We start from the raw sequence: 12,230 nt of genomic DNA, 5'->3' as shown, positions 1-12,230 counted from the left end.
TAAATACATCGGCTCTTAAATACCTTAAATAAATTAAATATGTTAATGAAAATTTGAAAGTCTGTTTTTCAGAAAACCTCAAACATATTTCCAAGATTTCAAATGAATAAAATATAATCTCAAAATCCAAAGAAATGCATAATTTTGTATTAATGCAAAAGAGGGTACATACAATTTACAATGAATCCATTCAAAGTTAATTTTGTATTAGTAACTCAACAGCAGTTGAGAAAGATAAGAGGAAAATGTGGTGTCCAATGTTTCGTGTCCAAACCCAGAACTAATTCAACACAGATGAACGAGCCATTGGATATAAGGTGGAAATGTGCTTGTGCAACTGAATTTTCAATTGGCCCTACCTGCTGTGTTGTCAATAGCGAAACAATGAAACCTGTGTGTGTAATGCCTTACTTTGACCAGAAGAGAGCGACATTTCATAAAAAATTGGACAGTGGCACACTTGATGGGGTAGCCGTTTTCACAACTGATTGTGACTTTGACTTTCAGCTAATTCTGTATATGTAGGTGTGTGTATACAGTGGCTTGCAAAAGTATTCACCCCCCTTGGCATTTTTCCTATTTTGTTGCCTTACAACCTGGAATTAAAATGGATTTTTGGGGGGTTTGTATCATTTGATTTACACAACTTGCCTACCACTTTGAAGATGCAAAATATTTGTTTTTGTGAAACAAACAAGAAATAAGACAAAAATACAGAAAACTTGAGCGTGCATAACTATTCACCCCCCCCCCCCCCCCTCCCCCTCCCCCTCCCCAAAGTCAATACTTTGTAGAGCCACCTTTTGCAGCAATTACATCTGCAAGTCTCTTGGGGTATGTCTCTATAAGCTTGGCACATCTAGCCACTGGGATTTTTGCCCATTCTTCAAGGCAAAACTGCTCCAGCTCCTTCAAGTTGGATGGGTTCCGCTGGTGTACAGCAATCTTTAAGTCATACCACAGATTCTCAATTGGATTGGCCATTCCAAGACATTTAAATGTTTCCCCTTAAACCACTCAAGTGTTGCTTTAGCAGTATGCTTAGGGTCATTGTCCTGCTGGAAGGTGAACCTCTGTCCCAGTATCAAATCTCTGGAAGACTGAAACAGGTTTCCCTCAAGAATTTCCCTGTATTTAGCGCCATCCATCATTCCTTCAATTCTGACCAGTTTCCCAGTCCCTGCTGATGAAAAACATCCCCACAGCATGATGCTGCCACCACCATGCTTCACTGTGGGGATGGTGTTCTCAGGGTGATGAGAGGTGTTGGGTTTGCACCAGACATAGCATTTTCCTTGATGGCCAAAAAGCTCAATTTATGTCTCATCTGACCAAAGTACCTTCTTCCATTTGTTTGGGGAGTCTCCCATATGCCTTTTGGCGAACACCAAATGTGTTTGCTTATTTATATTTTAAGCAATGGCTTTTTTCTGGCCACTCTTCCGTAAAGCCCAGCTCTGTGGAGTGTACGGCTTAAAGTGGTCCTATGGACAGATACTCCAATCTCCGCTGTGGAGCTTTGCAGCTCCTTCAGGGTTATCTTTGGTCTCTTTGTTGCCTCTCTGATTAATGCCCTCCTTGCCTGGTCTGTGAGTTTTGGTGGGCGGCCCTCTCTTGGCAGGTTTGTTGTGGTGCCATATTATTTCAATTTTTTAATAATGGATTGAATGGTGCTCCGTGGGATGTTCAAAGTTTCTGATATTTTTTTATAACCCAACCCTGATCTGTACTTCTCCACAACTTTGTCCCTGACCTGTTTGGAGAGCTCCTTGGTCTTCATGGTGCCGGTTGCTTGTTGGTGCCCCTTGCTTAGTGGTGTTGCAGACTCTGGGGCCTTTCAGAACAGGTGTATATATACTGAGATCATGTGACAGATCATGTGACACTTAGATTGGACACAGGTGGACTTTATTTAACTAATTATGTGACTTCTGAAGGTAATTGGTTGCACCAGGTCTTATTTAGGGGCTTCATAGCAAAGGGGGTGAATACATATGCACGCACCACTTTTCCGTTATAATTTTCTTTGAAACAAGTAATTTTTTTCATTTCACTTCACCAATTTGGACTATTTTGTGTATGTCCATTACATGAAATCCAAATAAAAATCAATTTAAATTACAGGTTGCAATGTAACAAAATAGGAAAAACGCCAAGGGGGATGAATACTTTTGCAAGGCACTGTATGTGCGTGTGTGAGAGATCAATATGTTATCGAAGAGCTATCCCACTCCAGCTTGCTCTTCGGCTTGCTCTCCTTCCCTTCCCTCTCGTCCTCGTCCTCTTCCTCTGTTTCATCACTGTCGTCAGACTCTGCACTCGTGATGTCGACTGCCGGTTCATATTCCTCTTCGTCATCTTCCTCATTTATCTCCTCCTCCACCGCCTGAGGCTCTCCGACATTCTACAGGACAGGACACAGTGGAACACAGAATTACTCTTCAAATATGCAGAAGACACTTTAAAGCTAACATAAGGGCTCGCCAAGAAAAACTTCCAAAATGACTAATTCAAGGCAGAGAGGAGTTGGAGCACTCAACAAAACAGGTAGAGATTTATTTATTTTAGCTCACTTTAATCCATTGTTCAGGATGAGTAGTACAGGTGAATGATGTGACGTCAAGCTGACGTCTTCCTCAGTGTTACATGCATTGCACTTAGCTCCTATTTATAGCCTAGTGGTTTACTGAGACACAGCAATGTAAATGCAATGTAAATAACATGATTCAAGGTGAATGGCAGATAATAGCACAAAATAATTATAAGAAGAACAATCTTAGACAACGTGGATCTGAAGGGGCTAAACAATGATTTTTCACTCTCCTCCTTTCTATTATGTACTTGTCTTAATTTTTTGAGTCTCTGTGCCGCCGCTTTCAGACACCCAAATATCACATACAGTGCCTTCAGAAAGTATTCACACCCCTTGACTTTTTACACATTTCGTGTTACAGCCGGAATTTGAAATTGATTAAATTGAGATTGTGGAATTTTTACAAGTTAATTAAAAAAGAAAATCTGAAATGTCTTGAGTCAATAAGTATTCAACCCCTTTGTTATGGCAAGCCTAAATACGTTCAGGAATAAAAATGTGCTTAATAAGTTGCATGGATTCACTCTGTGTGCAATAATAGTGTTTAACATGATTTTCTGAATGACTATCTCTGTACCCCACATACAGATATTTAATTGTAAGGTCCCTCAGTCGAGCAGTGAATTTCAAAAACAGATTCAACCACAAAGACCAGGGACACCATGCTCAAAGGGGCATTGAATATCCCTTTGAGCATGGTGAAGTTATTCATTACACTTTGGATGGTGTATCAATACATACAGTAATTATAAAGATAGAGGCGTCCTTCCGAACTCAGTAGTCAGAGAGAAATGAAACCACTCAGGGATTACCATGAGGCCAATGGTGACTTTAAAACACTTACATAGTTTAATGTCTGTGATAGGAGAAAGTGAGAGTTAAAAGAAGGAAGTCTGTACAGAATAAAAATATTCCAAAATAAGCATCCTGTTTGCAACAAAGCACTAAAGTAATACTGCAAAAAATTTGGCAAAGCAATTAACTTTTTGTCCTAAATACAAAGTGTTATGTTTGGGGCAAATTCAATACAACACATTACTGAATACCACTCTCCATATTTTCAAGCATAATGGTGGTTGTATCATGTTATGGGTATGCTTGTAATCGTAAAGGACTGGGTCGTTTTCAGGATAAAAAAAGAAACGGAATGGAGATAAGCAAAAGCAAAATCCTAGAGGAAAACCTGGTGCTGTCTTCTTTCCACCAGACACTGGGAGATGAATTCACCTTTCAGCAGGACAATAACCTAAAACACAAGGCCAAATCTACACTGGAGTTGCTTACTAAGAAGACAGTGAATGTTCCTGAGTGTTCGAGTTACAGTTTTGACTTTAATCTGCTTGAAAATCTAAGGCAAAACTTGAAAATGGCTGTCTAGCAATGATCAACAACCAATTTGACAGAGCTTGAAGACTTTTGAAAATAATAATGGGCAAATATTGTACAATCAAGGTGTGGAAAGCTCTTAGAGACTTACCCAGAAAGACTCCGCTGTAATCGCTGCCAAAGGTGATTCTAACATGTATTAACTCAGGGGTGTGAATACTTATGTAAATTAGATATTTATGTTTTCATTTTCAATACATTTTTAAACATTTATACAAACATGTTTCCACTTTGTCATTATGGGGTATTGTGTGTGATAAAAAAAAGCAATCCATTTTGAATTCAGGCCGTAATACAACAAAATGTGGAATAAATCAAGGGGTATGAATACTTTCTGTAGGCACTGTATGTATTACTGACAATATTATTAAAGTGACCATTAGACTTTCCACCTTTCGGACTGAATACGTTTGTAGGGGCAACAGTTTTGATTAAATGTATAATTTATCGCTCTCACATGCCAATAGAGAACCAATGATGTGCTACCTTTTTGTAGGATTTCTGACAATGCTAATATCTTTTTCAGCCGAACCTCAGAGTTCTAAACACCAGGTCGAGCAACTCGGTTGCTTGGCAACAACACAGCTGCACCAGGCTGCCAGTCATAAGAAGTGGATGAGAACAAACCTAGGCTACTGTAGATAACTAGCTACATGGTGGTATTCAAGCTGAGGTTAATCAATAAATGCAAACAGATATTTTGATTAGCTAGGTAGCTAGCTAAAGCTAGCTTACTTGTCCAAAATCCAGCAGCTAGCCACTGTAGCTAGCTAACACCAGTCAGCTGAAAACTAGCTACAGTGAGGGAAAAAAGTATTTGATCCCCTGCTGATTTTGTACGTTTGCCCACTGACAAAGAAATGATCAGTCTATAATTTTAATGGTAGATTTATTTGAACAGTGAGAGACAGAATAACAACAAAAAAATCCAGAAAAACGCATGTCAAAAATGTTATCAATTGATTTGCATTTTAAATGAGGGAAATAAGTATTTGACCCCCTCTCAATCAGAAAGATTTCTGGCTCCCAGGTGTCTTTTATACAGGTAACGAGCTGAGATTAGGAGCACACTCTTAAAGGGAGTGCTCCTAATCTTAGCTTGTTATCTGTATAAAAGACACCTGTCCACAGAAGCAATCAATCCATCAGATTCCAAACTCTCCACCATGGCCAAGACCAAAGAGCTCTCCAAGGATGTCAGGGACAAGATTGTAGACCTACACAAGGCTGGAATGGGCTACAAGACCATCGCCAAGCAGCTTGGTGAGAAGGTGACAACAGTTGGCGCTATTATTCGCAAATGGAAGAAACACAAAAGAACTGTCAATCTCATGTCATCTCCCTCAGCCTGGGGCTCCATGCAAGATCTCACCTCGTGGAGTTGCAATGATCATGAGAACGGTGAGGAATCAGCCCAGAACTACACGGGAGGATCTTGTCAATGATCTCAAGGCAGCTGGGACCATAGTCACCAAGAAAACAATTGGTAACACACTACGCCGTGAAGGACTGAAATCATGCAGCGCCCGCAAGGTCCCCCTGCTCAAGAAAGCACATATACAGGCTCGTCTGAAGTTTGCCATTGAACATCTGAATGATTCAGAGGAGAACTGGGTGAAAGTGTTGTGGTCAGAAAATCAAAAATCGAGCTCTTTGGCATCAACACCATCCCCACGGTCAAACACGGAGGTGGAAACATTATGCTTTGGGGGTGTTTTTCTGCTAAGGGGATAGGACAACTTCACCGCATCAAAGGGACTATGGACGGGGCCATGTACTGTCAAATCTTGGGTGAGAACCTCCTTCCCTCAGCCAGGGCATTGAAAATGGGTCGTGGATGGGTATTCCAGCATGACAATGACCCAAAACACACGGCCAAGGCAACAAAGGAGTGGCTCAAGAAGAAGCACATTAAGGTCCTGGAGTGGCCTAGCCAGTCTCCAGACCTTAATCCCATAGTAAATATGTGGAGGGAGCTGAAGGTTCAAGTTGCCAAACGTCAGCCACGAAACCTTAATGACTTGGAGAAGATCTGCAAAGAGGAGTGGCACAAAATCCCTCCTGAGATGTGTGCAAACCTGGTGGCCAACTACAAGAAACGTCTGACCTCTGTGATTGCCAACAAGGGTTTTGCCACCAAGTACTAAGTCATGTTTTGCAGAGGGGTCAAATACCTTATTTCCCTCATTAAAATGCAAATCAATTTATAACATTTTTGACATGCGTTTTTCTGGATTTTTTTGTTGTTATTCTGTCTCTCACTGGTCAAATAAACCTACCATTAAAATTATAGACTGATCATGTCTTTGTCAGTGGGCAAACGTACAAAATCAGCAGGGGATCAAATACTTTTTTTCCCTCACTGTAGCTAACAAACAGGCAAAGAAAGGTACTGTCGCTAGCTATATTTGGTTATGGAAGGTTTATACACAAGTTACTTCAGCCATTAGCTTGCTAGCTTGAGCCAGACAACAACAGTTGACCTCGACACAGAAGCTAGCTAGCTACATTAGTTCCAAACCAACACCAAACTTTGGGCAAACTGTCACACTTCTACCTTACAATGCATGCAATGGGCTTTTACAACATTAGCTAGCTAGCTACTCCATAGTCCAAACTACGGTAAGAGCTAGCCACATTTCACTGTCAGACTAACGTTAGTGTGCGTGGAACCCCGTATTATCGGCATATTCAATAGCGTTTAAGAAATGTATTACCTTCAACAGTGTTATCTTGTGATCAAGCCATCAAAGTTGTGTGATTATTGGTGTCGTAAAAATGTTAGCAATTAGCATGTTTGACATTTCAGTGGAAATACTACTATTATCAGCTTTTTGATAAGCAGTTTAGCAAAAAAAATATGTCCCGTATTATCGGCATACGGTCCCCAGTTATCGGCCACCTTACTATTTTGTTCAATTACAAGATATATCCGTTAAATTTTGTTGAAAAAAGAGACACCAACCTCGTATCCGAAATGTTTACTAGATAGTTGACTAGTTGGCTAGCCTTCCGGTAAAAAATTATGACTTGCCTGTCAACTTTTCATTGCGTAGCCCGGTGCGCCCTCCTGTGGACTCGTCAGAAATGGTTCTTCACCAACATATTCAGTGTTGTAACCAAATAATTACATTTACATTTGAGTCATTTAGCAGACGCTCTTATCCAGAGCGACTTAATCTTATGTTTTGAGAAAGTAGATAACAGTTGAATACTAAAATGTGAGTATTAATAATTTACATCAAATACAACTTTAATTTAAGTTATGTGTATTGACATAAACATTGAAAACACTGTTGGAGTTTGTGTTGCAGAGATGCACTTGGAAAGTAAAGGAAGAAATACACAAGATAGGTTGAATAAATATACATATTATATTTTAGACATGTATTTTTTTGTACAAATAAATAATTTCATATGAATACAAACAATTAAATCTCGACCTCCATCCCTATATTGTCACAAAATTCACAATGAAAATCAAGCTCCACCGCTACCTCTGGATCCCACTGCACACACCTCCAGTGGAACCAGTGCTGGCAGAAGTCACAGCACACCCATGGCACCTTGGATCTACACTCCTGAGGGGAGCTTGCAGGCGGATCATGCTCCCCGCAGCGAGGTGGTGTCTTCTTTTATAAAAAATAAAATAATAATCAAATTGATTAACATGGTTTTGCAAAATGTAGAAGTTCTTCAACAACAATAGTAATTGATACAACAGAGAGAGAGAAAAACATATTATGAAGTATCTGAGTGGTGCCATGGGTGGTGTGACATTGGAGCTTTTTTCTTCCTTTTCTGTGCTGCAGTTTGAGAAAAAGTAGTGTTAGACAGAGCATGTTTTATGAAAACCCTTTTCAACTTTTTTACATCAATACCTCTGGAGGAAGCTGCAGAAGTTTTGGAGGAGGTGTAGATTACTTGAGGGCTGGTGCTATGGACTGTAGATATGTAAAGAGAGATTTTTTTTTTTACATTGCTGTTTTATAAAATAGGTAAGAAACAGTCATTTCGTAATTTAACATGTGTTTACCTGTGGAGGTGGCTGTATTCAAATTGCAGGGGGCAGGGACACCAGACGAGGCTGCTATGGTGGTGTGACCAGGGGAGACGGAGGAGACAGTTGGTCCAGAGGAGGCCTTGTTGGTGGTTACAGACAGGGGGGGTGGTGTGCATCGTGGTGGTGGTGGACAAAACCGCCGATGGTGTGGCTGGGAGAGTAGGCACGTGGCCTTCTTCTGCAGCTGGGGACTCTGGCGGCTCCTACAGGTGTTGCACACTGGGAGGCACTGGCAGTGGTGATGCAGCTGTCAGGAGTGGTTCCAGCAGGGGGTCCAGCAGAGGCGATGGCGTCAATGGTCTAATCCATGGCAGCCCTCTCCTGTGCCCTCTATGTTCTGAGGGCTGCCCGACGCTCTTTCTCCTCTGCCTCGGCCCTCTCCTTCTCACCCCTCTCCTGCCACTGGCGCGTGTATTCCTCCCCGGTGAGGCATGTGGCGACCACAGGGAGTCTTCTGTATTGGTCTAGCCGATACTTCAGGACAGTGAGGATGTGCCCCAGGTCCTTCACTATCAGCCCCCCCTCTATTAGGGGGTGCTCTTCTAGAGCTAGGGCTGGGACTGGGACTGGAGCAGGGGCTGAGGGTCCTCCTGTGGTCACTGGGGAGGAGGTGCTGATGGACGGCACAGTGCTGCTGGTTCCAGGAGAGGCGGTGGTGGGACCCGGTAGGTACCGAGACGGCATTAAATGGGACCCTTCAGTGGCTTGGGGGGGGGCCTCCCAGTGTGTAGTGTCCACCGGGGAAACACTTGGGGTAGATGATAAATAGGGGGACGTCCTCCCCAGCTGCGTTGAAACAGGCCAGCACTGTGATGTGCTCCTTGGTCCCCGGAGCCTGCTGGTACACGTGTTTTGCGCCCCGGGGAGCCAGCACTTTGTGCCTGCTCTGGTCGCTACGAAACCCAGACTCATCGCAGTTATAGATTTGTCTGGGTTTCTCCCTCAACCCACTCTCCTCCAAGTGCTTCTCATAAGAAGTGAAGAAGGTGTCCATTGTCAGACGTGTGGCACACTCAGCTCTCGCCCTGTCCAGGGTGTCCGGCCTCCTCATGCTCAGGTTCTTGTACCTCCTCCTCAACATTTCCCACCACCTATCCAGTGGTGGGATTGTTTCCCCTGGGTGCCGAAACCTACAATAGAATAGAATATATAATTGTCCATCCAGGATGAAAATGTTTGTTTTGGCATCACCATACACATCCACATTTACATCACACACATTGAGAACAGTCAGTCCACCAGTCTACATACATAAACACATAAAACACCAAATACCTGCGGATTTTGTCGCCGTATTTCATCAGCCTCTGTCTGGTGAAGGGGAACCCATGGCTGGCGCAGTAGATACAGTAAGCAATGTGGGTGGTCCACTGCGACAACCATGGGTCACCCGGCCGCTCAGCCTGTCCGCCAGGGTCTGCCGAGGTACACCATGCACCTTGGTAAATAAGAAAAGAAAACTGTTACTAGCAGATACAATTCACATACACATGGTAATCTCCTAAAAACAAAAGATGCCTAACCTTGGCAGCCTGGCGGATAGCCATCCCTGCCACGCAGTCCTCCATGGCATGGAACATGTCCACCTCACTCCACTGCTTCCTCTTGACTTCATGCTGTGGTGTTAATACATGTAGCTAAATAACTTGGCATACTATACACATTTTAGAAAGATAACTCAATCTGAATATGTATAAACATTTACATTTCAAAGCTAAGGCATTGAAAGGTGATGAAAGTTTTCACAATAACTGAAAGTGTACCCACGTTTTTTGTTTTATGTTATCTGTAATGAAAATGAGTGTCCCAATTAGTCTAATATTGATGCATACATTGTAACATTTGACTAAATACTGCCTCTATGTAGCTGTTGTAAGATGAAACATAGCCAACAGTGATAGGTGTCAAAAAGTTAATGGTTCAAAGTTCCAAATACATATTTGCAGATTGTGCAAAACGCCTCCGTCAGAGGACTCCAATTTTGATACGGTAAAGCTCGACAACATTCCGCTGTTTTCGTGATATGTATTATCTAACGCTTACAATTTCTTTCCTTTTTGCTTACTTAGCAGTTCTATCAACATTTAGCAACTAAGCTAGCAACATTAGAAAATCCGTTAGCTATATTTCAGAGGTAAAAAGTTGGATATTAAATTATGTGTGGTCCTTCGCGCAGTCAAATTTTACAATATGCAGCGTGTTCCACAAAATGTATACATATAACTTTTTTGAAAACTCTCAAAACCTAACTTACATAAATTGCACTGAAAATCGGTGGTCAGCTAGCTAGAAGGGTGTCTGTCGTTAGTCGCAAAACTTACCGTTATTTTCCAGTCCATTTAAATGTTGAGCTCTAGGTGATTTAGTCCTCCAACCGCTAGAGAGTGTCCGAAGTTAGGGGGTGTCCGATGTTGGGGGAAAATTTGCTAAATGTAAACAGCGCCTTGGTTGTGCACTGACTGCAGTGTGTAAATGCATGCTTGCTAGCGTCAGAAAAACAATTTCTAACATCCATAATCAATTCCAGTATGCTCCTTCTCCTGTCTTCTTGACATTTTAATCCAAAATTAAGTGTTGATCAACAGTGACAAACTAACAACTCTGCCAATTGACCGTCTTGATTGATTTTACAGCGCCAATCTGGATGCTGGACTAGCCCCGTGTTGGATATTTAAACAACTCTGTCATGCAGGGCCATTCCAGTGGCACAGCTCTAGTGGTGGGGGAAGGGGGCTAATGGCACCCCCAAAATCCGGATTATATAAATGTATAGGATGCATAACTCCGCAACGCTTTAGGCTAGAAATAACCTGTAAAAGGCACAAACAAGAAAGACGTGGATCTAGTGTACATGGGGATATCTTTGTTTAGTCTCTATGGCTGAGTTATCTGACCTTCAAAAGTCAATGCCTTAAAACCGTTTTCTTTTACTTTGCTTTCAATGGGAATTGAGTCATAATTTACAATGTAATACTGTTGCAATCAACTGAGCTATTCAACTTCTGAAAACTGTAGACAATTACTTTTGACTATCTATGGTAAATTCTACACATACTTTAATAGTTAGTTCAAAACTGATTTGAGCTATTAGAGGGCAAAAGCCAGCAGACCAGGGTTTAAACCAGCAACCCTTACAGTTATGCAAGCACACCACCTGTGCCATTAAGGGACAGACTTTTTGGCAGAGGCTGAATTAAAGGTTACAATAGCACTGCAATGACAGACTTTTGGTTGCTACAAAATAATCAGGCTTTGCATGTGGAAATGTTGTATAATGCACCTTTAACAGAAAATCACCTTCCGGTGTAAAAACCATGGAAATTAAAAACAAAAAACGATGTTTTATTTGAGAAATAGGCATTGGTCTGAAGCTGAAAAAGAAAGGAAATTCACATGGACTCCACAATGCCTACTCCACCCATGCTCTACCAAGGTTTTCCAGCACACAGCTTTGACCTACTACAGTAGCTATATTGGTGTATTGTACTTCAAACAATGTGTATGCAGGTTGCTTAGGATTCAAACCTTCTCAAACAGTCTAATTCATACTCTTCAGAGGAATAATGGACTTTACAGTATCCTGCTATTAAAATAATGTATATATACTGTATATCATTAGACTGTATGTATTTTTAGACAGAGGCCTATTGTAAATGTGTATTATTGTAGCGTCACCATCTTTATGGCAAAAATAAATTTGAATACAACTTTAAGCTACATTTTCATTTGACAGAGGTAATGAATCAATCAACATCAATTGATAAAACAGGACCATGTTTGCAAAACAAGTGTTTCTGAGTTTATGTCAATATTACAGAAATGAGGAATGCAGACAGGCTCTATAGACCTCTATAGTCGTGGTCAAAAGTTTTGAGAATGACACAAGTATTGGTCTTCACAAAGTTTGCTACTTCAGTGTTTTTAGATATTTTTGTCAGATGTTACTATGGTATACTGAAGTATAATTACAAGCATTCCATAAGTGTCAAAGGCTTTTATTGACAATTACATTACGTTTATGCAAAGAGTCAATATTTGCAGTGTTGACACTTCTTTTTCAAGACCTCTGCAATCCGCCCTGGCATGCTGTCAATTAACTTCTGGGCCACATCCTGACTGATGGCAGCCCATTCTTGCATAATCAATGCTTGGAGTTTGTCAGAATTTGTGGGGTTTTGTTTGTCCACC

General features: G+C 41.4%; 1 protein-coding gene across 1 annotated transcript in view; it reads right to left on the bottom strand.

Moving 5' to 3' along the window:
* Positions 1–1,894: 1,894 nt before the first annotated feature.
* The window catches only part of LOC311147062 (calsyntenin-2-like), a gene marked incomplete at its 5' end in the record, with an annotated part of 260,551 nt that continues 250,215 nt past the window's right edge, over positions 1,895–12,230 (bottom strand). Inside the window, one exon of the mRNA XM_084183679.1 lies at positions 1,895–2,404. Coding sequence (XP_084039805.1) covers positions 2,204–2,404 — 201 coding nt within the window. The 3' untranslated portion in view covers positions 1,895–2,203. The remainder of the gene's footprint in view (positions 2,405–12,230) is intronic.

Source organism: Coregonus lavaretus, assembly GCF_964263955.1.
Source record: "Coregonus lavaretus genome assembly, chromosome: 19".
NCBI lineage: Eukaryota > Metazoa > Chordata > Actinopteri > Salmoniformes > Salmonidae > Coregonus > Coregonus lavaretus.
Note: the sequence above shows the minus strand (reverse complement) of the source record. Positions and strands in the feature narration are given on the sequence as shown.